At 46.2% G+C, this 20526-nt stretch overlaps 2 protein-coding genes across 2 annotated transcripts in view; one reads left to right on the forward strand and one right to left on the reverse strand.

Annotated features, from left to right (window-relative positions):
- Positions 1-20123, reverse strand: part of ryr2b (ryanodine receptor 2b (cardiac)) — a 55517-nt gene extending 35394 nt beyond the window's left edge. The window contains exons 1-40 of the mRNA XM_052081229.1: positions 19970-20123; positions 18430-18549; positions 17821-17925; positions 17609-17680; positions 17430-17508; positions 17241-17353; positions 15893-16016; positions 15683-15779; positions 15514-15588; positions 14872-15028; positions 14149-14313; positions 13893-14014; positions 13622-13805; positions 13411-13546; positions 13184-13279; positions 12943-13061; positions 12569-12702; positions 9281-9522; positions 8286-8478; positions 7991-8210; positions 7471-7575; positions 7243-7346; positions 7060-7143; positions 6746-6905; positions 6495-6642; positions 6099-6307; positions 5772-5946; positions 5475-5683; positions 4563-4749; positions 4152-4284; positions 3883-3997; positions 3530-3690; positions 3238-3397; positions 3014-3100; positions 2606-2832; positions 2014-2227; positions 1356-1937; positions 983-1183; positions 330-441; positions 44-184 (exon numbers count right to left, since the gene is read on the reverse strand). Coding sequence (XP_051937189.1) covers positions 44-184; positions 330-441; positions 983-1183; positions 1356-1937; positions 2014-2227; positions 2606-2832; positions 3014-3100; positions 3238-3397; positions 3530-3690; positions 3883-3997; positions 4152-4284; positions 4563-4749; positions 5475-5683; positions 5772-5946; positions 6099-6307; positions 6495-6642; positions 6746-6905; positions 7060-7143; positions 7243-7346; positions 7471-7575; positions 7991-8210; positions 8286-8478; positions 9281-9522; positions 12569-12702; positions 12943-13061; positions 13184-13279; positions 13411-13546; positions 13622-13805; positions 13893-14014; positions 14149-14313; positions 14872-15028; positions 15514-15588; positions 15683-15779; positions 15893-16016; positions 17241-17353; positions 17430-17508; positions 17609-17680; positions 17821-17925; positions 18430-18549; positions 19970-20017 — 6115 coding nt within the window. The 5' untranslated portion in view covers positions 20018-20123. The remainder of the gene's footprint in view (positions 1-43; positions 185-329; positions 442-982; positions 1184-1355; positions 1938-2013; positions 2228-2605; positions 2833-3013; positions 3101-3237; positions 3398-3529; positions 3691-3882; positions 3998-4151; positions 4285-4562; positions 4750-5474; positions 5684-5771; positions 5947-6098; positions 6308-6494; positions 6643-6745; positions 6906-7059; positions 7144-7242; positions 7347-7470; positions 7576-7990; positions 8211-8285; positions 8479-9280; positions 9523-12568; positions 12703-12942; positions 13062-13183; positions 13280-13410; positions 13547-13621; positions 13806-13892; positions 14015-14148; positions 14314-14871; positions 15029-15513; positions 15589-15682; positions 15780-15892; positions 16017-17240; positions 17354-17429; positions 17509-17608; positions 17681-17820; positions 17926-18429; positions 18550-19969) is intronic.
- The window catches only part of fam13c (family with sequence similarity 13 member C), a 386051-nt gene that overhangs the window by 302126 nt on the left and 63399 nt on the right, over positions 1-20526 (forward strand). The gene's annotated exons all lie outside the window — the stretch shown is intronic.

Below are 20526 nucleotides of genomic sequence, written 5' to 3' on the forward strand. Positions count from 1 at the left end.
CAATAAATAACAACCATTGTCCTGTACATGTTTTTGTACTTACTGGGACTCAGTGGTCCATTATCCTCCCGTTGTGTGGTTGTCCACTTTAGTCCGAGAACTCTCGCTCCTAGGCTCAAAAGTTGATCCTTTACCAACATCTCACCGGGATCGCCCTCTTCCGAGGCAGCGTCCAATTCAATGCCTGCTCAAAAGCAGTAAAATAAAATGAAGCTCACCGGCAGATAATCACAGTAAGCGCCTTCTCGGAGCTTCTTCCCGGCTCACTGAGTTTTACGGACTCAGTGAGGATGAACAATAATGCGGCGGAGTGGTAACAGAGAACTGACCGCAGTGGGCAGCGAGCAGCTGGTGAAAGTCTTTCAGGAGCTGTTGGGTTTCCGCTGGACACGGACTGTTCTCCTGCCGGTCGCCATCTCTGAAGCTCAGAAGCACATTGATCTGAGGCAACAGGACAAAAGGTCACAAGGAGAAAGAAGCACAGTGTGATTAATTTGTCAAAACATTGTGTAAATAAATAAAAAATCTAAAAGTTACATTTTGAGGATTTATTACACTTTCATTTTTTAATGAAGAAAAATTGAATAACAAATGGGGACACATCTCAAAGTGGACAGTACGGGCAACAATAAACCAGCAATTAAATCACAACTAGTAAGAGTAATGATCTTAAAAAAAATTAAGAGTCATCAGATTAAATGAGCAAGGAAAAGCTTTTCGATAAAGGAAGCTTTTCAATATATAATGTGCTAACTTTCAACATTTAAACTTTTTGATGGGGACCTTGTTTAATTTGTTTATTACAAGATCTAACGGGCCAATAAAAACATACAGTGGGCCACAAATGGACCAACAGCCTGAATTTGGACACCCTAGTTGAATCTATAATCTTGGCAACTATAATCATCTTTCGAGGTGGCGTCCGTTACTTGCAAAGGGGTCATTTTAATCCGACTGGTGAGTTCAAACAACTGAATGGAACCTGCTCTTGCGGAGGTGAGCGGAACTCTTTGGTCTTGCGGGCTGTGAGGGCGGCGGACATGTTGAGCGCCTGCATGACTTGCTTGTAGCGGAAGTGCTGGTTCTCCTGCAGTTGACCAACAAATTTTTCCGAGAAGGCGACCACCGCTTCGACCCTGTGGCGCGCCTGCATGTCGCACAGGTAGGTCAGCACGTTGCACAGCTGAAAAAAAAAAATTGAGAGAGAAATATATTGCTTGGCTTGTTTGTCCTAATGCGTAATGAAATGTAGCATTTACATTACACACTCATGAAAAAAAAGCTTAATCACCAAAAACAAAACAACCTAAATGTTTTTTTTTTTCTATATGAGCCATTCCACTCTGTGCGTTCACCTCAAGTTTGACCGGTTCCGGAAGTTTCATTTGCAGCAGTCCTTGTTTGGGTTCATTTAAGTGATCTCCCATCTCTCGTCCATTTTCTTTCTCCTCCTCCTCCATTTCCACCTCTGTAGAGAAGACTCCAGGTTCTATTAGTTTGAGAATTTTAGCCAGATCCTCATCAGTCAGTACCCCCACCACCAAAAGAGTGTGGAACAACTTAAGAAGGGGAACCAGCAGAAGCTCCATACTGCCACCTACAGGGTCCCTGACACCCCGATGCACAGCCCACACGGCTGCAGTAAGCATCTCCACGGTCAGGCTCTTCAGGATATCCAGAGGGATTTCAGGACTGTCACCGCTAGTTACTTCCCGTCCCATCACATCAGTGTTGACGAAACAAGGCCCGGAGAACCGCATTTGTGGTTTCAGGGAAGTGCTCCGGCTCATACTCGGGATGCATAGAGGAAGTGGACATTTTCTCCCATTGTCGCCATTTATTGGATAAAGGGTGATGTCTCTGGTTTGGTCTGACAAAGGGACGATGTATTCATGGTTCATCATGAGACGTGCTGCGGCATTGCTGCTGAGGTGAACCTTTCAAAAGAAAATTAAAATCCATCTGAGAAACCAGGGGTTCCATATTGAAAGATGAGATGAAGCATGAGATCACCTGAATGAGAAGCTGATAAAAGGCAGAGCGGAGTGGGCCAGGCAAGTGGTGATTCTGAATGGCGTGAAGGAACTGGGACTGATCAACGTGGCTGCAGATGGCGTGGCACACTCTTGCGTTGCCCAGGGCACATAAAGCACAGTAAAGGAGGAGGGTGTGGTACTCAAAGGTCAAGATGTCATCCAGCTCGGACAGCTCTAAAATATCGATGCACCTGTGTTAGAAAAAGAAAGCATGAACTTGTGAACTAATCCGTTTCATAAGCTGGACTAGTTATGAGGACCGACTCCCTTTGGTTGCAAAAGTCTTTGAACATACTTTGGAGCGGACAGTTTTTTTTTTTTGTTCATTGTCCGACGCCGAAAGGATGAAATCAATTTCAAAAGACTAATAGGAAAAAAAAAACTGAATTTTTGGATAACGTGCAAGCAGAGACGCTCTTTGAACAAGAGACGCCGCTAGCTAAGATGATTAAAAAATAGGGAACAGTCCTGACTCAAAACCCAAATGAACCAATTATCAAAACATTGATTCATCGTTTGGTCCAACAGCAGTCAAATTGAATTGTGCGTTTTCCAGAGCTCTGTCAGACCTGCTTTCGTCAGGGATTTGGAGGGCCATGACTTGACGCGGCTCAAGGCAATGGACTCTCCAGCCGTGACGCTCATCAGGACGGTCCACCATCACCTTCAGAGATCTGTCAGGCACTCGTGTCCACGAGACCGGGCACAGATGCTGTACTTGAAACCTGGGCGGGCATTGAGGTGCCGAAGTCGATCTCAGGCTGCGAATCAAGCCAGCTGACAGCGGCATTGCGTTCTAGGAGGCCAGTCAGAAAATTTTTAAAAATTGCACAAAAAATTTTTTGTGGCAAAACATGAAAGTAAATTATAGCTGTGACAATGGCATCATGAAAGGAGGAAATGCAATATCGTCATTGGCTAATCGGGCCGTTTTTTTATCTTTTACAGGATTTCTGACAAGCAAATAAATGGTTTACCTTAATGCGTCCCAGTTCAAATTGAAACATGTTGCTGGTGGTGGGCTTGACGAAAACAGCGGGATACAGCTTTGTGTTGGCCTCCACCTGATTCATCCACAAAATGAAACAACATTTTGCTCACGATGATTCTGATTCCTTGAAATATGCAGCAACGACATATCCGAATATAACTCCAAATACATCTTAGGAGTCTCAAAACTGTTTTGCTGTGTGGGGCGTACTTGATAGAAGGTGGACATCTCCACACCACTGGAGGTAAACGTTAGCAGCCCAGCGGCTGTGTCAATCAAGCAACCAATTTCCAAGCCGGCACTCCTTCGGCTCCGAGACAAACCTGTCGCCTCTCCGGCGCAGACCATGTAACAGTTACTCCTCTTCACGCTGTGGATGACGAGAGCGCCGTTATTACAAGGCAGCCGCTTGCTAAGTTTGACTGAAAGGGGAAAACGGTGAAAATGGCAGCCCACTGATTAAAAGTTACCGCTTTTTGAAAGTTGGCTGCAAAACACTAACCTCTCTTGGACTTTGCCGCTATCGTCTCCGAGGGTGACCGTCACTGTGAGGTTATCGTCACTCTCAAAGGGCATCTCATTTTGATGGAAATCAGGGGTGACCCAGCCCACCCACACATTGAAAGGGTCCTGGTTTGGAAGAATTCTCACCGAGTAGTAATACTGAAGGAGAAAATCACTTGTCGGGGAAAAAAAGTCGAAGGCAGTTTCAAAAATGATCTCAACAGCTTTAATAAGCATCCCACGTAGTTTTGGATCCAAGATTGCAAATTGCTAATGTGTAGAAATGTGTCATTTCCCTGCAAAAATAGTAATTATAGTGATTTTTTCGAGATGAGACGATTGAGGTCTTACTCGGGTGGTCTGAGTGAGGTGATCAGCATTATCTTTGTCAGCTAGGACGTCCTCGAGGAGCCGAGCGGAGGAGTTGCTGCTGACCAGGTCTGGTTTGGTTCGCTTCAGCATAAACCTTCAAAGAACAGCTTCAACTGTATCATGCTTTTTTTTTTGTTTCGGGGTTGTAAACATCAAAGAAATTAACCACCACGTCCCTGCTTTTATGCTTCCAAATATCAGGTGACCGCAACACGTCACCAATGATTCGTGTTTTCTCCAGAGCCTACCGTTGCTTCAGTCGTGACGTTTTGTCTTGACCGTGATCCTTGTACTCAAGCTCATCTTTTGAGCTAGTGAAGCCGCGGGCTGACTTCATCAGGACTTCAAAGTCAGAGTCCATCTCCTCCTGCTCTTTCCTTCCTAAGAGGACCACATGAATTAATTGCGGCAATTGAAGAGCAAATAATCAAATGCGGGTATCTGGAATAAGTCAAAGAACACTTTCACGAGCTGTCCGTGTTTTGGTTTTTTTTTCTTCTTTCTTCCCACAATCTTGCTGCTGGAGACTGTAAATTTCCCCAGTGTGGCACAAATAAAGGATATCTTAATCGTAATCTTTCTATGCTGTTGATCCTCTACGGGTAATTTCTTTCTAATTTGAGAATTCTATTTTATGATACGATCACGTGACGCCAAACCTGGAGAAAAAGAGCTGGACGCTACGGGCAGCGCGCCCCCCACTGGGCTGCTGAGGGCAGCGGCGCACTGGATGGACATGCTGAGACGGTAAAAGCCCATTTCGCTGCTTCCCCCGTGGCGTACCGACAACCGTCGTGCGACCCTCAGGCTTGATAAGGAATCATTTGATCCAATGACTCTACTGACCTTGAATGAGATTCAAACAGGATAAAGAGGGTTAGTCTTGTCAATATACCAGCGCCGAGAACAACACGGGCTCCTGCGGAGGCCTGTCGAAACTTGGGTCGAAACAGTATGGAAATTTGATTTTTGAAAGAATAGGGTACACTTAGCTGGGACTCTGGAATGCCTGCCCATCCATCAAGTATGAAATGAAACAACCAAGAAAATCGGTTGTTGCTATTTGCCTAATGTCAAAAATGCTGTTATTTTATACAAGTGCCGGGCGGCCCGGTAGTCCAGTGGTTAGCACGTCGGCTTCACAGTGCAGAGGTACCGGGTTCGATTCCAGCTCCAGCCTCCCTGTGTGGAGTTTGCATGTTCTCCCCGGGCCTGCGTGGGTTTTCTCCGGGTGCTCCGGTTTCCTCCCACATTCCAAAAATATGCATGGCAGGCTGATTGAACACTCTAAATTGTCCCTTGGTGTGAGTGTGAGCGTGGATGGTTGTTCGTCTATGTGTGCCCTGCGATTGGCTGGCAACCGATTCAGGGTGTCCCCCGCCTACTGCCCGAAGACAGCTGGGATAGGCTCCAGCACCCCCGCGACCCTAGTGAGGATCAAGCGGCTTGGAAGATGAATGAATGAATGAATATACAAGTGCCCCTAACAGAGTTTTTTTCGTGCGTGGTATTAGGCTTTGCATGCACAATAAAAATTTAACAACAACAGTCTCGAAGCTGTACATACAAACCTGAGAGATGGGATCGTCGCACAGTACGGATTTAAACTGAGCCTGTTTCCAACTCATCCAAAGGGAAGGATCTCGAGCCATATTAAGAGCAAAAGGCTCATAACCCTCCTGTAGACCGCACGCACTCAAGTACTGCAGGGAGCCCTCGCGGCGGCCGAGGTTCAGCCTCACCACCTGGTTCACGCCCACACTGACCACGGGGAGCAGGCCTAAAATGTCAGCAAGAAAAGCAAATAGAATCACACATTTCCAAGCCCGATGGGTAAAATAACAATTCGGCGCAAAATGAAAAAACACCATCTCCGATGTCAAAGTTCTTCGCAGCCAGCTCCGATCCCTGATCATTAAACAGCAACTCTCCATTGAGCGTGAGCATCATGGTGCTTTCAGTCATGTCCAGCAAGCAACCCACCACATCCCCCTGCTGCCAGGAACGTCCCAGAGGTTCCCCACCCTGATGGTACCACCGAGCCTGTAAGAATCAGGAACGATGAGGGCGGCCGTGCGTCAGTCACGTCAAGAAACAACATGAGTCATTGATATTTTGATGACTGAGTGATCACGAAAAAAATACCCCCCCCCCAACCTCCAAGAAGCCACACGGCACCTCAAAAGAATGCTCACCTCAAATCCATCAAACACAAACGCCTGGCCGTCTGAGCCCAGCTCTTTCTCAGGGGTGCAACCAGGCCTGGCCCAGCCAACTCTCATTTTCCCGGCAGTGACGAGTTCGCATTCAAAGTACCACTTCCCCCGAGTCACAGCGAAAGATTTATCTGCTCGGAACACTCTGCACTTTTCACTGGAGAAGAAGCAGCCGTTTGATAACACGACTGCAAGAAGTCAAGACAAAAAGGAAAAGTGAGAAACAGGGCATTTGGCGAGAGAATCGTGACAATGTAAAAAAAAAAAAAAAAAGTGTTGTTAGTTTATTTGTGCAGACATTTGGGAACAATTTGCTTATTGGCGTAACGTCGATAAATTATGATCTAATCTGAGAGCAATAGCTTTGAGACCTACTATTTTCTTGGTGGAAGGTTTCCAAGCTGTAACCGTAAGCCAGCAGGGTGCAAACTGCCTCCTTGACTCGCTTTTGTCCCATCTTTCTACTCCTCTCATCAAGCAGGCTGTAGGGCACAAGTTCTGGACTCCGCTTTGATTTCCCATCCTAAATTTAAAGGTATTGCCAGAGAACACCACCGGTGCTGTGAAAATGCGATTACGAATACACACAGATGTGCAAATGTGATTCTCTCTTTCTCAACCCAAACCTGTTGAGCGCCGTAAGTCCATCCCTGCTTGATACGCTCTCTGGCCCAAACGTTGTGCTCATTCTCCGCCAACAAGTTGACCGCTTCCTCATGGGCGGCGCTGAGAAAAACATGGCTCATATCTATCGGAGCCGGTCTGTAACCACCTGGCTGCTCATACCTGACACGTTGGGGACCACAGATTACGAAAAAGCAGTGCTATCCTCTTTTATAGAGTCAATACATATTTTATATGAGTGGTGGGGAATAACTGCTTTGGAGGGGAAAAAAAAAAAGGAGTAACATTAAAACCTCGGAGCTTGAATGAACCGTACCTGTCGGAGAGTCTCATGAAGTGGATGCCCTCCTCTGTAAGTTCATCTTTTAAGTCAATGCGGAAACCGAAAGCAAGAAGAGTCCTTTGGAAAATGAAGGAAAATGTGTATATAGATTGATGTTCATATACATTCTTGATTCATAGAAATATGCAAACATGACTTGGGGGTGACGGAACCCACCTTAATATGTCCTGTGCCGTTTGGACGTTCTGGTTCCTCTCCCGATCGGGCAGCTTGGAGAACTCCACCAAACGGGGATCCAGTAGCTTCTCTTCGTCTTGCTCCTGTTTGATGAAAAATGATGTCATCATTTCACACTGAAAGCAAAACTAATGCGAGTAAGGCATTATTTCCTTTTGATGAATGCAATGTAGTTCAAGGAATATTAGCTGTGTGCTTCCTTCTTACATTTCCTTGAGACCATCCAAGACCAACCCTTTCCATTACCCAGAGTTCATGGATGTTCTCAGCGATTTTATCTCGGATATCCTCAAATTGCAGAGGTAATTCCACCTTTTAAGGCAACACACAGAGGGTGGAAAAAAAACACTCAATTGAATGTTAAACTTTAATTTAGGTTTGACGTAAGCTGTACATTACCAATTACTTTTTAAAAGGTGAAGAAAGAACTGTACCAGCAACAAAAGGGCATTTTGCGTATTAGATTATGCAGCGTGCGCGGTTGGAAGGAACTAAATAAAAATGCAGCAACTGGAAGGCTGATTAGGGCGTGAAAGGAAAACATGTCGCGGCACAGGCAGTGTGCATATTGAAATCTGTGAGGCTTTGTGAAATCGCTTGTAAAATCTCGATCCAAGACAATTGCTTGCTGGAATTTTGGTGTATAAATATTTTCTTTTTCAACATTTTCTGGAACATTTGTACGGTACATTGTAAAATAACTATAAATGCCTCTGCACAACTTTACCTTGCTGATGTCTACTGCTGAGGGAGTGAAAGTAAGTGGACCGCTGGGCTCAAACGGGCCAATAAGCTCCCGTTTCCCATCTTCATGATCCACGAGGTACTTATGGCACGGTTCTACCTCCAGCTTAACATTCGGGAGGAGAGCCTCAGAACAGGGCACAAAACCGTGCGGGGGAAGGAATCTAAACTCTCCTTGTTCCCCTCCAAACAAAAACCGAACCCTTGTTGACACAAAGAGAATGATTAAAATGTCATATTGGGAAAGTCTCAATGAAAAGATGCACAACAATACTAACTTGACGCCAGGTGAGAAGCTGACAACGGGATGAAGAAGTCCATCGACGCAGAAGTTCTCTAGCATGCCCTGCACAGGAAGACCGTTGACCCGAAATGAGATGCAGGGAGCGCTTAGGTCCAGGCAGCAGCTGACCACGTCTTCGCCGGTCAACAGGTGAGAGAAGGGAGAGCGCACTCTGCGGCCCACGCAACCTGAATGCAGAGGCGACAGCGTTGGCATTATTCATCGGACGCAGTAGAGCAAAGCTCGGGGCCGAGTCCTACCACGATAAGTCAAGTGTTTGATGCGCCTAAAATGTCAATAATTGCATTTCGTAAAAGTATTGACTTGTAGCGAAACCACCGAAATTGTGATCCCAAAACTATTTTAATCTAATTCCAAACTCATCGCAAAACGTTGCGCTGTAAAATAAAAGGCTGAGAGATGATTTGATCGAGATGGACCGAAAGAACGAGATCCCGGATACAAGCGGCTGAAATGAGTTTTCTCCGCAGGGTGTCCGGGCTCTCCCTTAGAGATAAGGTGAGAAGCTCAGTCATCCGGGAGGGGCTCAGAGTCGAGCCGCTTCTCCTCCACATCGAGAGGAGCCAGATGAGGTGGCTTGGGCATCTGACTCGGATGCCTCCTGAGCGCCTCCCCGGTGAGGTGTTCCGGTCATGTCCCACCGGGAGGAGACCCCGAGGAAGACCCAGGACACGCTGGAGAGACTATGTCACCCAGCTTGCCTGGGAACGACTCGGGATCCCCCGGGGAGAGCTGGAAGAAGTAGCTAGGGAGAGGGAAGTCTGGGCTTCCCTGCTAAAGCTGTTGCCCCCGCGACCCGGCCCCGGATAAGCGGTAGATGATTGATGGATGGATGGATGGATGGATGGATGGATGGATGGACTGTTAACTATGAAATTGCTATCATAGTGTGACATTAAACCACCAATTAAACTCATGTTTTAAATGGTGAACAAAACGCACAACTTGTAATCTCTCATGTGATCCCACCTGACCATAAGTGAAGCCCGTCAAAGCCAAAGGAGCAGAGGTCATCTCCCACGCCATTGCCCCCCCAGCCGTCCCCTCCGGTGGGCCTGGGCTGATAGCCGTCGGTGAGAGCCCAGCCGACTCGCAGGTGCGTGGGTTCCGCCGTGAGGAAGGGATCGATGTGATCCACGACCAGCTCGTAGTACCACCGACGGGGCTGCGCCGAATCTTCCCCCAGAGATAGGAAGACGTTGGGCCTCACACTTGGTGGTTCATGGGCAGATGATAGTGATTGGATGTGAATAATCGCTCACATTTCTTCAGCATGTTGTCTATTATATTAAAGCCTATCCTTTCTCAAGAGGACTTTGAAAGACTAATACATGCTTTCGTCAAGTCTTGTCTGGATTACTGTTCATGCACTTTAGTCAACCAATCCTCCATTAAGCATCTCCAGTTGGTCCAGAATGCTGCCGCTGGCCTCTCGACTGGTACTCGTATGAGGGAGCACCTAACTCCTACTCTGGCATCCCATCACTGGCTCCCGAAACATTTTAGTTGTTTTTAAGATCCAATTATTTGATTTCAAATCTTTAAATGTGGGTCCTTGACATTCATTATACAGTATATGAACGCGTCCATTCAACGGCAAACTCCGAAACACAGTGAATGCTCATCACATACCCCAACTTGAGAAGAAATGTCAGTTCTCGTAAGGGATACCGCTCAAAAGATTTCAGGGCACAGGAGAAAAGATTCAGTTGTAGAATGAATGGACAAGAAGCCAAAGAGGTGCGTTTACGTAAACATACCAATGAGGTGTTTTGCTCAAGCTGAAGTGGAGGTGACAGAGAGCAAAATGGCTTTAGGAAGGATAAAACGGGTTTGGGCGGGCGACGTTGCGGGGGCTCGGGAAGCAGCAGGTGGGGGAAAATTTGAGACAAAATAAACAATAAAGCCTGAAGGGCGGTGGGAGGCTGCTTGCAAGAGAGAAGCGTGATAAAAAGGTGGCAGCTAGGAAGGAAGAAATAGGCAGGCGGCTGTGGTCCTCCTCTAACCATTTTGTCTGTGCGAGAAGGCATGATGGGGAAGGTCTTGCGTGACCAAAATGCATTTGAGTCTCAAGAAAAGTGCCTTTTCATTAAAAAGTAAAAGGTGAAAATTATCACGTGAAAGCCCGATTTGTATGACTTCTAGTCCAGCACCTCCGGTTGATGGACTCTTAAATTGTACATAGGTGAATATAAACAGGGCAGCCCGGTAGTCCAGTGGTTAGCACGTCGGCTTCACAGTGCAGAGGTACCGGGTTCTGGCCTCCCTGTGTGGAGTTTGCATGTTCTCCCCGGGCCTGCGTGGGTTTTCTCCGGGTGCTCCGGTTTCCTCCCACATTCCAAAAACATGCGTGGCAGGCTGATTGGACGCTCTAAATTGTCCCGAGGTGTGAATGTGAGCGTGGATGGTTGTTCGTCTCTGTGTGCCCTGTGATTGGCTGGCAACCGATTCAGGGTGTCCCCCGCCTACTGCCCAAAGACAGCTGGGATAGGCTCCAGCACCCCCCGCGACCCTAGTGAGGATCAAGCGGCTTGGAAGATGAATGAATGAATGAATGAATGAATATAAACATTTGTCTGTATGAATGATTGGCGGCCATTAATGGATGCACCCCGCCACACCCATAATCCTAATGAAGAAAAAGGCGGTAGGAAATGGATGGATGGATGTTTAATGAATATCACGCCGACTGTATCTCTGCATCATTAACTACTAATCAAGACTTTGTTTGACGCCATACGAATGTTCCAAATTTGACGACATTTCCTTCAGGCGCTGCTGGGAAAAAAAAAAAAAAAAAAGGGAGGACAGATGGAACGACAACCCAAAAATAAAATGCCCGCGGGAAAGAAAAAAGGGGGAAACGTCTAAAAAGATGACAGTGCCACAATCAGTCATACCACAGAAAGAAAAAGAGCATGTAAAACCGGGGATAAGGCAATGATTAGTATTCACTCTGCTGAGCAACCCCAAAAGTGTCATCGGAGGAGACATGTGCGTGGGAACGATTCTAAATTTAAAACAAGAGACCAAGACATTGACGGAGACTAGTAATTAATCATTAACTGAAGAGCAAGCAGAGAAAAGAGAAGTGCCGCAGTGCCGAGAATGCTCCAGCATCACACGCAAATAGAAAACTTCAAGGATAATAAACCGGGGCGCAGCGTCGAGATGAGAGAGGCGCAGGCGAAAAATGCACTCCACGTGACACGCCGCAGACCTAAATGTGGTATTTTGTTATCGTCGTCAGGGCGACCGGTGGCGTAGCGTTTCAAAGGGAGGACCAAGGACGTACTACACGACACTGATGTGCTGTGAAAGAGGCGGCGCGTTGATGCTGTGATGAAATACTTATGATGTGCCTCACTCACTGACAAAAACATTCGGATCATCCTTTAAGTATAGCGGGATTCTATTCATATGAATCAAAAGACTCAACACGATGAAATGTGTGAGCCGGGTTTAGGAAAACAGTTTTGAGTCCTCTGAACTGAAATAGGAACTTTGCTGCAAATGCATCAAATTATTATGCGTGAGATATCAATGTTAAAATTAAGGAGACAAAATAAAATGATTTTTCAATGAATAATCAGTGACCCGGTAGTCCAGTGGTTAGCACGTCGGCTTCACAGTGCAGAGGTACCGGGTTCGATTCCAGCTCCGGCCTCCCTGTGTGGAGTTTGCATGTTCTCCCCGGGCCTGCGTGGGTTTTCTCCGGGTGCTCCGGTTTCCTCCCACATTCCAAAAACATGTGTGGCAGGCTGATTGAACACTCTAAATTGTCCCTAGGTGTGAGTGTGAGTGCGTATGGTTGTTCGTCTCTGTGTGCCCTGCGATTGGCTGGCAACCGATTCAGGGTGTCCCCCGCCTACTGCCCGGAGACGGCTGGGATGGGCTCCGGCACCCCCCGCCACCCTAGTGAGGATCAAGCGGTACGGAAGATGAATGAATGAATGAATGAATAATCAGTTGAGTTTTGATTTTGCGTTTTGGCAAATCTGGTTTTGGAAAATTTTGGAGAAAAAAAATTATAAGGGTGGTGGTCCTCATGGTATGACCGAAGGTTAGAGAACCACTGATGGAGAGTATAAAAGCTGCAAGTGAAAATGTTTTTTTTTTTTTGCTTAGGCCGACCCATTCAAAACATAAACATTTTCCTCAAAAAAGTTCAACATTCCTACAAAATAAAATGACTGACATTAACAGATCATTCACAGAGTTACCCCATTTAGCGAGAGAGAACATTGACGCGAGTACCTTGTGACCTGATTAACTAGACGAGTTTGCAGCAGCAAGTCTCTTTCGGGCAGCAGATTTTCACAGATGAGGTTCTGATTGGCGCGCACCGCAACGCCGTGGCACACGCACAAAGAACAAAGCACCTCCAGCACCTGCAAGGCAACCTGTTAGCACTTGACCCAGCAACAGCATCATCTAATCAACTCATCATTACCTCCCCTGACCCCACCCCACCCCAAAAAGTTTTTCAATCCTATGGTTTGAGTGGTACACATGGTTATTAAATTGGATGGCCGTTCGGATTATAAAGGCTGCAGAAAAAGTTTGAGAACCCCCCGCCACATCAATTGCGTCAATATTTTTCAAGCAAATCACAAACGAGTCAGCCATACCTTGTGGTTGCGCCCGTGCTTGTCCAGAAAAGCGATGATAGATTGGATGTGTCCCTCTTTGATAGCATTGAGTGCTTGAGGGCTTTCCACCAAAACGCAGTGCAGAACCTCCAAAACTCCTACGCATGCCACGGGCAGTAAATATGAGCTATGAATGATTGAGTATGCGTTCTGTCCGGCATATCAAAAGTTTGTGGGAAAATAAGTTTTGTAAATGAAAGATTTTATTCCTGGAACGCACCAGAAGAGGCCTCCAGTCGGTCCAGTCTGCTAATGAGCCAATCGAGCGAACCAGAGAAATGCGCACAGTTTGCGCGGTTTCTCCTAATAAGCGAGGCTGAACGCCCCCCCCCCAAAAAAAAGGAATATAGATGTATAAAACATGAGAAACAGACCGTGAATATCGGAAACATTTAGAGAATTCCAATAGCACTTGGAGTGACGGATTTATTTATACGAGGCACCTACCCAGAAGCTCGTATAAATGCCCCAGGATGACCTCCCAGTTTTCTCCAGCATCGTTTGGTGGAGCCTCAGGAAGAAGTGAAGCGTGACTATACTGGTGTAGATGGTCAATGCACTCCACTACCAACTCAATCACTCCCTGAGAGAAGCACAAATATACATTAAAAAAAATGTATATCACATTACATTGCAGCAATTTATTCCGTCTCACGACCTCTTCTTGAAACATGTTCTGCCGATTCGTTAAGGCGGTTCGGCTGTTTTGTGGAGCTTCGTGGCTCTGCTCCTCCGGTGGCGGCTGGAAGAAGCGTATTAGGTCTTGGAGGCTGCGTGTCACATCGGCCACTGGTAAAACCATGGAATGGAGGTTTCCTTGCCCAATACAAGAATCAAGTTTTCTAGATGTCAAAGGGAGAAGTCAGCGCAAGATTTCAGTAAGAAAAGGGGGAAACAGGATGAGGTCCCCTTGGGTGCGCGTCCAGTACCTGACGAAAGTCGTGAAGAGGAGCGTTGCGCTCCGTATGAGGCTGGCAGTGTGAGATTCTTCCCTCTGAGACCGAGACAACGTCAAGCCGTCATCCATGTGACCTTCACTGTGCAAGATAGCCTAAAAAAAAAACCATATTTCGATTCTTCGTGTGTGTTTCTCTCCTTGAAACGGGAGTCAGTTTCAAAACATTTGGCAAGACACCAAACAGAATTGAGCTTATTTTACAGGCAATTTGAAAAATGTCGCTTTACCTTTCGCTGAGCTCCTCCCATGCATGCAGACTTGCTATCAGTCGCTTGGTAGGTGAGCCACAGGCCAGAGTCGACATGCTGAAGGTAACAGACCGAGTCTCCGTATTTGATCTCCGGGGATCCCATGCCATCCGCACGAGTCTTTGGTCCACAGTCCAGCTTTTCCTAAAGGCAGTTAGGAAACACTGTATGTCTGTTTACAATTAGGGCCGTTTAAATAGCCGATCAGTTCAAAAAACAAAATACAATCGAACCTCGTTAGAACATACCTCGAGCGCCATAATGAATCTATAACGGTTGTGCGTTGTTCCAATAAAATGGCCGCCAATTATGTCATCATATGTGTATGTGTATCAATGTAATACAGTACAAAAAAAGTCTCTTACAAAGACAAAATGATTATAAAACATGAAACAAACAACGGTCGCCTTCCAACTTCATCACTGAAAACATTCAGCCAGCAAATGTTACTCGCATGAAACGCGAATTCCCGTCTGAGGATTCGACTGTTTTGCATCATTGCGTCCGATAGTATTTGTTTCACAATTTTAAGAGCTAATAGTTGAGGTTTAGTCAACCGGTCAATTCCATCGTTTGAGCATCACACAAAATGTCATTCCAAAAAAAAAAAAAATAAATAAAAATAAAAAAAACTTGAGTCATTCCTAAGTCAAGGTACAACTCAACATTTATGTCATCGAAGCTTATTCAATTCATCCTCACCTTAGCAGAACGGAAGCAAAAGGAGGTCGCAATAATGTCTGCCTTGTCCCGATCCACCAAGTGGAGGCCTCGTTCGTCCGTCAGGCCCAGATAGCGTCCAGTTGTCACATGACACAGTCGGAAGGGCTCCCCCCAGCTTGTATGTCTGCCACTCCACCTTGACAAATATTTGTCAAATCATTAGAACATTCAAAGACTTTCCAAGGACTTTGCCGCTTTCTCTGTGGTCCATTTGACAGTTTTATTCGGAAAACAAAATAAGAACCAAAACAACCGTTACAAATGCCGCAGAGTGAACTCGTTTGTGCAGTCACAAAAAAAAAAACATACTGTCGCGCATCACAATAAAGTACTTATTACAACTGTACTTACTGATTTGGCCTCCAGCAATTTCCATACTCGTATTTACACTAACTAGGATTTCACTCATGTTATCTAGAATGCAGGTTCTAGATAATGTTAATAGACTGCGAGACTCCATCTTGCAATTTTTGTACTCATCCAGGTTACCGCTGTAAAAAAGTACCTCAGCTTCGCTATTGAGTTTTCAATCGGTGAAATGACAGGACGGCATCAGTCAGCAATCCCAGTCGGGAACAGAGATGAACACAATTTGATACCTGAGGGCCCGTTTCTACTTACGCCACACGCAAGATCTCCAGCCTCCAGAGAGAGCGGGCCTGTCTGCACACGGATCCAATCTCATACTGCATTACCCTAGATTAAGAAAAAAAAAACGCAATCTGAGATGGCGGGGGAGGGGAGGTTTGTCTTGATGACATGCGAAGGTAGATGAGCCCTCGCGACTGACCTTTGCAGCTCTTCATTTTGTTCTCTTGTCGGAATAGTCAGACATGCGTCGGTGTGGCTGTGGAGAAGCCTGAGTGTGTCGCCGCCCTTCAGGTAGCCTAGAAGCACAGCAGCAAGCAGAAGATATTATCCCCCCGCTCAAATGGGATGTACTCGAACGAATCATGCGTCTTTCAGTGTGGTAATAGTGCAAGTGAGAGAAAATGTTTGCCTTGCGCAAGTCCACTTGCGGAGCAGACGGGGGCAACGCTCCACAGTGAGTGCCGGAAGGCTGCATCCGCAATCAGACTGTCACCCAAGCCTCTGTTGTCACAGGACGTGCCAAAGGACAAGTGCTGGGAAGCCACAAAAGACAAGGTGACCCAGCCGCTTTATTTTTTTTTTCCCCCTACGAGAATGCGGCTTGGTGCCTTTTGCTGAGGACACCTCAGGTTGAAGGTGATTCTTCAAACTGGAACAGCTAAAATCTCAATTCCATTTATAATAATGAAAAACTAAATAAAAACCTCCACAAATTCAGAATTGACTAAAATGAGTTCCACGAGGGCGGCCCGGTAGTCCAGTGGTTAGCACGTCGGCTTCACAGTGCAGAGGTACCGGGTTCGATTCCAGCTCCGGCCTCCCTGTGTGGAGTTTGCATGTTCTCCCCGGGCCTGCGTGGGTTTTCTCCGGGTGCTCCGGTTTCCTCCCACATTCCAAAAAAAACATGCATGGCAGGCTGATTGGACGCTCTAAATTGTCCCTCGGTGGTGAGTGTGAGTGCGAATGGTTGTTCGTTTCTGTGTGCCCTGCGATTGGCTGGCAACCGGGCCTGCGTGGGTTTTCTCCGGGTGCTCCGGTTTCCTCCCACATTCCAAAAACATGCATGGCAGGCTGATTGGACGCTCTAAATTGTCCCTCGGTGGTGAGTGTGAGTGCGAATGGTTGTTCGTTTCTGTGTGCCCTGCGATTTGCTGGCAACCGGGCCTGTGTGGGTTTTCTCCGGGTGCTCCGGTGTCCTCCCACATTCCAAAAAATATGCATGGCAGGCTGATTGAACACTCCAAATTGTCCCTAGGTGTGAGTGTGAGTGCGAATGGTTGTTCGTTTCTGTGTGCCCTGCGATTGGGCTGGCAACCGATTCAGGGTGTCCCCCGCCTACTGCCCGGAGAAAGCTGGGATAGGCTCCAGCACCCCCCGCGACCCTAGTGAGGATCAAGCGGTTAGGAAGATGAATGAATGAATGAGTCCCACGAGCCAAAACGATCCTAATCGGGATCAGCACCAAATGCTACCTGTCAAGATACTAATCTTTAGCAGATGTCTGGATTGCATCCGTCATATTATTAATATGTGTGTGTGGGGGGGGGGGGGCGTATGCGAGAATATTGCTGCTGTAACAACTTGATTTCCCTCACAGGATGAATGAATCATTCAAACTCCACAGAGGAAGAGCCCGAAACCCAAACCTCTAAACTGTGAGTCGCACGCGCTAACCACGAGTCCACTGTGCCGCTCGAATAATCCTCGATAATCCTCACTGAGACGTTGAGGAAAATCCGGAATATCCCCTCATTTACCAGATATCTCTCTGAGGACACATTGACCAGGATGAGGTCGTCACCAGCGCGCACCTTCTCTCCCTCTGACCTCTGTCGGGAAGCGGGATGCACAGTCCACCAACAGGCCTCGCCTGTGATACAAAGACAAGAGAACAGTCCAATTGTATCCAAGATGGAACCGGCTTCCCTAAAATCATCTGCAAGTACCCGCTTTATCCTCCTGCAGGCCCACATCGAAAGCTAGCTTGTCGGCGGAGGACTGCGACGCAGACAAGCAGCTGAGATACTGCGAGTGGAGTGAACAGCGGATGGAAAGATGTCACAAGACGACCAAAATTAACGGTGGCCGTGTTGTTTATCCTTGCAGGGAGACCTCGATGACTCACCATGCCGCTATACGAATGCTGGAAAAGTAAAGCCTGGCCGTACAGAAGGGTGCGATGGTTGCCCCCGGCTGCCTGTAAAAAGCACATTGAAAAATGGACATATGGCCCCTGATATCAAATAAAAGTTTGAAAACAATTTTTATCCCGCGGCAGTCGTATCACGGCATTGACAGTGTGCGGAAATGAAACGATCAGCGGGAGTATGAGATAACCTCTGCAGCCAGGCTTTCGCTGTGTGCCAGCATCTCCTGCAGAGCTCGGACAGACAGGCACTGCACCAGGATGAAGCCACATACAGACAAGTCTGGTGGAACATTCTATTGGGGTAGGAAAAGAAAAGGAAAAAAAAAAAAGACGTCAAATTTTTGTAGTTTTTCCACAGGCTAACAATGGCCGACGTTGACTGGAAACAACCTTAAAGGAGTTGTATCATTCATTTCAAGGACTTCCGGTTACCTTGAAAAAGTTACTTTACTGGTTACTGTACTTTACCGCTCTGTATTCCATCCATCTCGATTGGTTGATGGTGAAAAAAAAACCATGTTACATTTGCGTTAAAATACCCAAAGGATCAATAATTATCCAGCAGTTGAAAGCCTCAGCTTTGCTGTTTGTTACCATGGCAACAAGGGGCTGCCCTCAAGGTAAGAATGGCGCAAAGCATGCAAAGGTGCTAAATCTGAGCACACTGTACAAATAATTAATCATCGTTACTGACGAGGGCGTTGGGAGTTCTGCCCACACACGATGAGACGCAAGGGGGGGGTGGGAGGAGGAGATATAGCGCCGTTTTGTCATGAGGCGGAGAATGTTACCTTTACCTTACAGTTGGAGGTGGCCTCCAGCCGACACAGCCTGCTGCCAAAGCCCTCGGCAGCCAGGCAGACTTTCACATGCTCCTCCTGAGAGGTGAAGACGCTCTGCAGGACCACTTCATCACCCTGACGTGAACACCCGCAGGGAACAAAATACAGTCCTGAATGAGAGTGAAAATCTAATTTTGCACAGAGTTCAAAGCCGCATCTGTGACTGATCTTTTCGGTGCGTATGTTACCTCCTAACTGCGTAAGTGATATAGCGGCAGCTGGATGGGTGGAATATTTCTCTTTTGAGGGAATAATACTTTCTTAGAATGATCATACAACTTTGACGGCATGCTTCTCCCATATTAGATGGCCCCCCCCAAAAAAAGTGCTATTTATTAATGTTGCGTATCTGTCTTGGGATTACTTCTTCCGTTTCCACGAAAATAAAAAAACAAGACCCTAAATAATTATAGCGTGAATGACGAGAGTCTCCGGTCCATCTCTGCCACCTCTGTCAATCTTATCTTCATTCAAATACCAAAATGGACAGCATGAAAGCCATCAGGCCTCCGTATCTATTTCAGGAACATTAGAGCGAGACTGCAGATGACTGCAGTCCAGCCAGGACCACCAACACCTTGTTAGCCTGGCTGTGTCGCTCCATATTGGGAAGATACCCTCATTCCACTTGTCCATATCAGCAGCACTCTGCAAGCAGTCAAACACACTGTACTATGAAGGCAGATACTGCTGAGATCGTTAACAAGCACAGCTGTTTTTTTTGTTTATTTGTTCGTTTTACATTTAAAATGCTGCCATAAATTGCTTTTGATGTTAAACGTCTTGTTTAAGATGCTCAGACTCTCATTTTTGTGCTCTTCTGGATCTCTTCAGGTTTATCCTTGAGTTGACATTGCAGTTTCTTAACATTGCAGAGGGATCAGCAGTCACTTCATGCTTACGTAGGACTTTTTTCTTTTATTTTGTCTGCTTGCAACCAGACCGTAGCTGCTGATGTTATAGATGTTGATCTCCCATCCACTGCACTTTCTGTGCTCCGTATCAGACAGATCATACGTTTACAACTGGGCAACTGTGATAACGTCGTGCTGTGAAATTGAGATACCGAGGCCGTTTGTGGTCTCCCTTGCCTGTGCCTGAGTAATCCAAGCAAAAATAAGGCTGGGAACCGCACTCTTCAGCCAGAACCTGTGGATTCAGTGCACCCAATTGGCTCTGTGGAAATTAAATACAGTACTGGATTCTACATTTAAACCAAGTGTGAGATACAACAATAAAGGTTGTTAGCATTAATGGAAAGTTATATTTGTGAGACAAACGTATGTGAGGGCGCCCAGTTGACTGTCACTTCAAGGAATTTGAGAAATTACATTTGATGACTTTTACAGTATTAAAAGTACCAGATGACAACTACAACGGAAAAAAAGTGACGTTTAGTCTTTCATCACGGTTATGGTCTTGCTACATGTCACTCGTTTTTTGGCCATTGACTTTCATTGCTAGGCTATGTTACCATTTATCATTCATTACTCACAGTTCGTAGAAATTGGACTTCGTCTTCGCCCTCGCCTGGGTCGGACATTATTTCCAAACTTGCTGGCAGTTGTAAGAGGAGCGAGAAGAAGTGGAGAAGTACAGACAGCAAGTATGAGCTGTTTGGATACGCTGTTCGTCCATTGAAAGTGGGCGCGGCCATCACACAAGTGCCAGATACGATGGAAAACATGGCGGTCGCTCACGTTAGCGGGAACTTTTTTTTTAAATAATTAAAACAAATACACACCATACGTTTCGTTTCAAACGATGAATTAATTCTCTTCAGCACTGAAAGCAGCTAAATCTTATTTTTCACAAATTACAAATACATGTGTAAAGTCATTCATCAATGGTTAATTAAGACAGGCTTTACATTGGCAGGGACTGTGCTGTGTTTAATTTTACTGATGAACTTGGAAATACGTTCTGCACATCTATCTTCGATCTCAGTTTTCCTTTACTTTCTAATTTGAGCAGTGCTGATTGAAAGTCCTGTTTCTCAAAGATTTTATGAATGCAACATTAGGGAAGAAAAACAGTACTTCACAGTGGTGC

This window comes from Hippocampus zosterae, chromosome 11 (assembly GCF_025434085.1).
Source record: "Hippocampus zosterae strain Florida chromosome 11, ASM2543408v3, whole genome shotgun sequence".
Classification (NCBI taxonomy): Eukaryota; Metazoa; Chordata; class Actinopteri; order Syngnathiformes; family Syngnathidae; genus Hippocampus; species Hippocampus zosterae.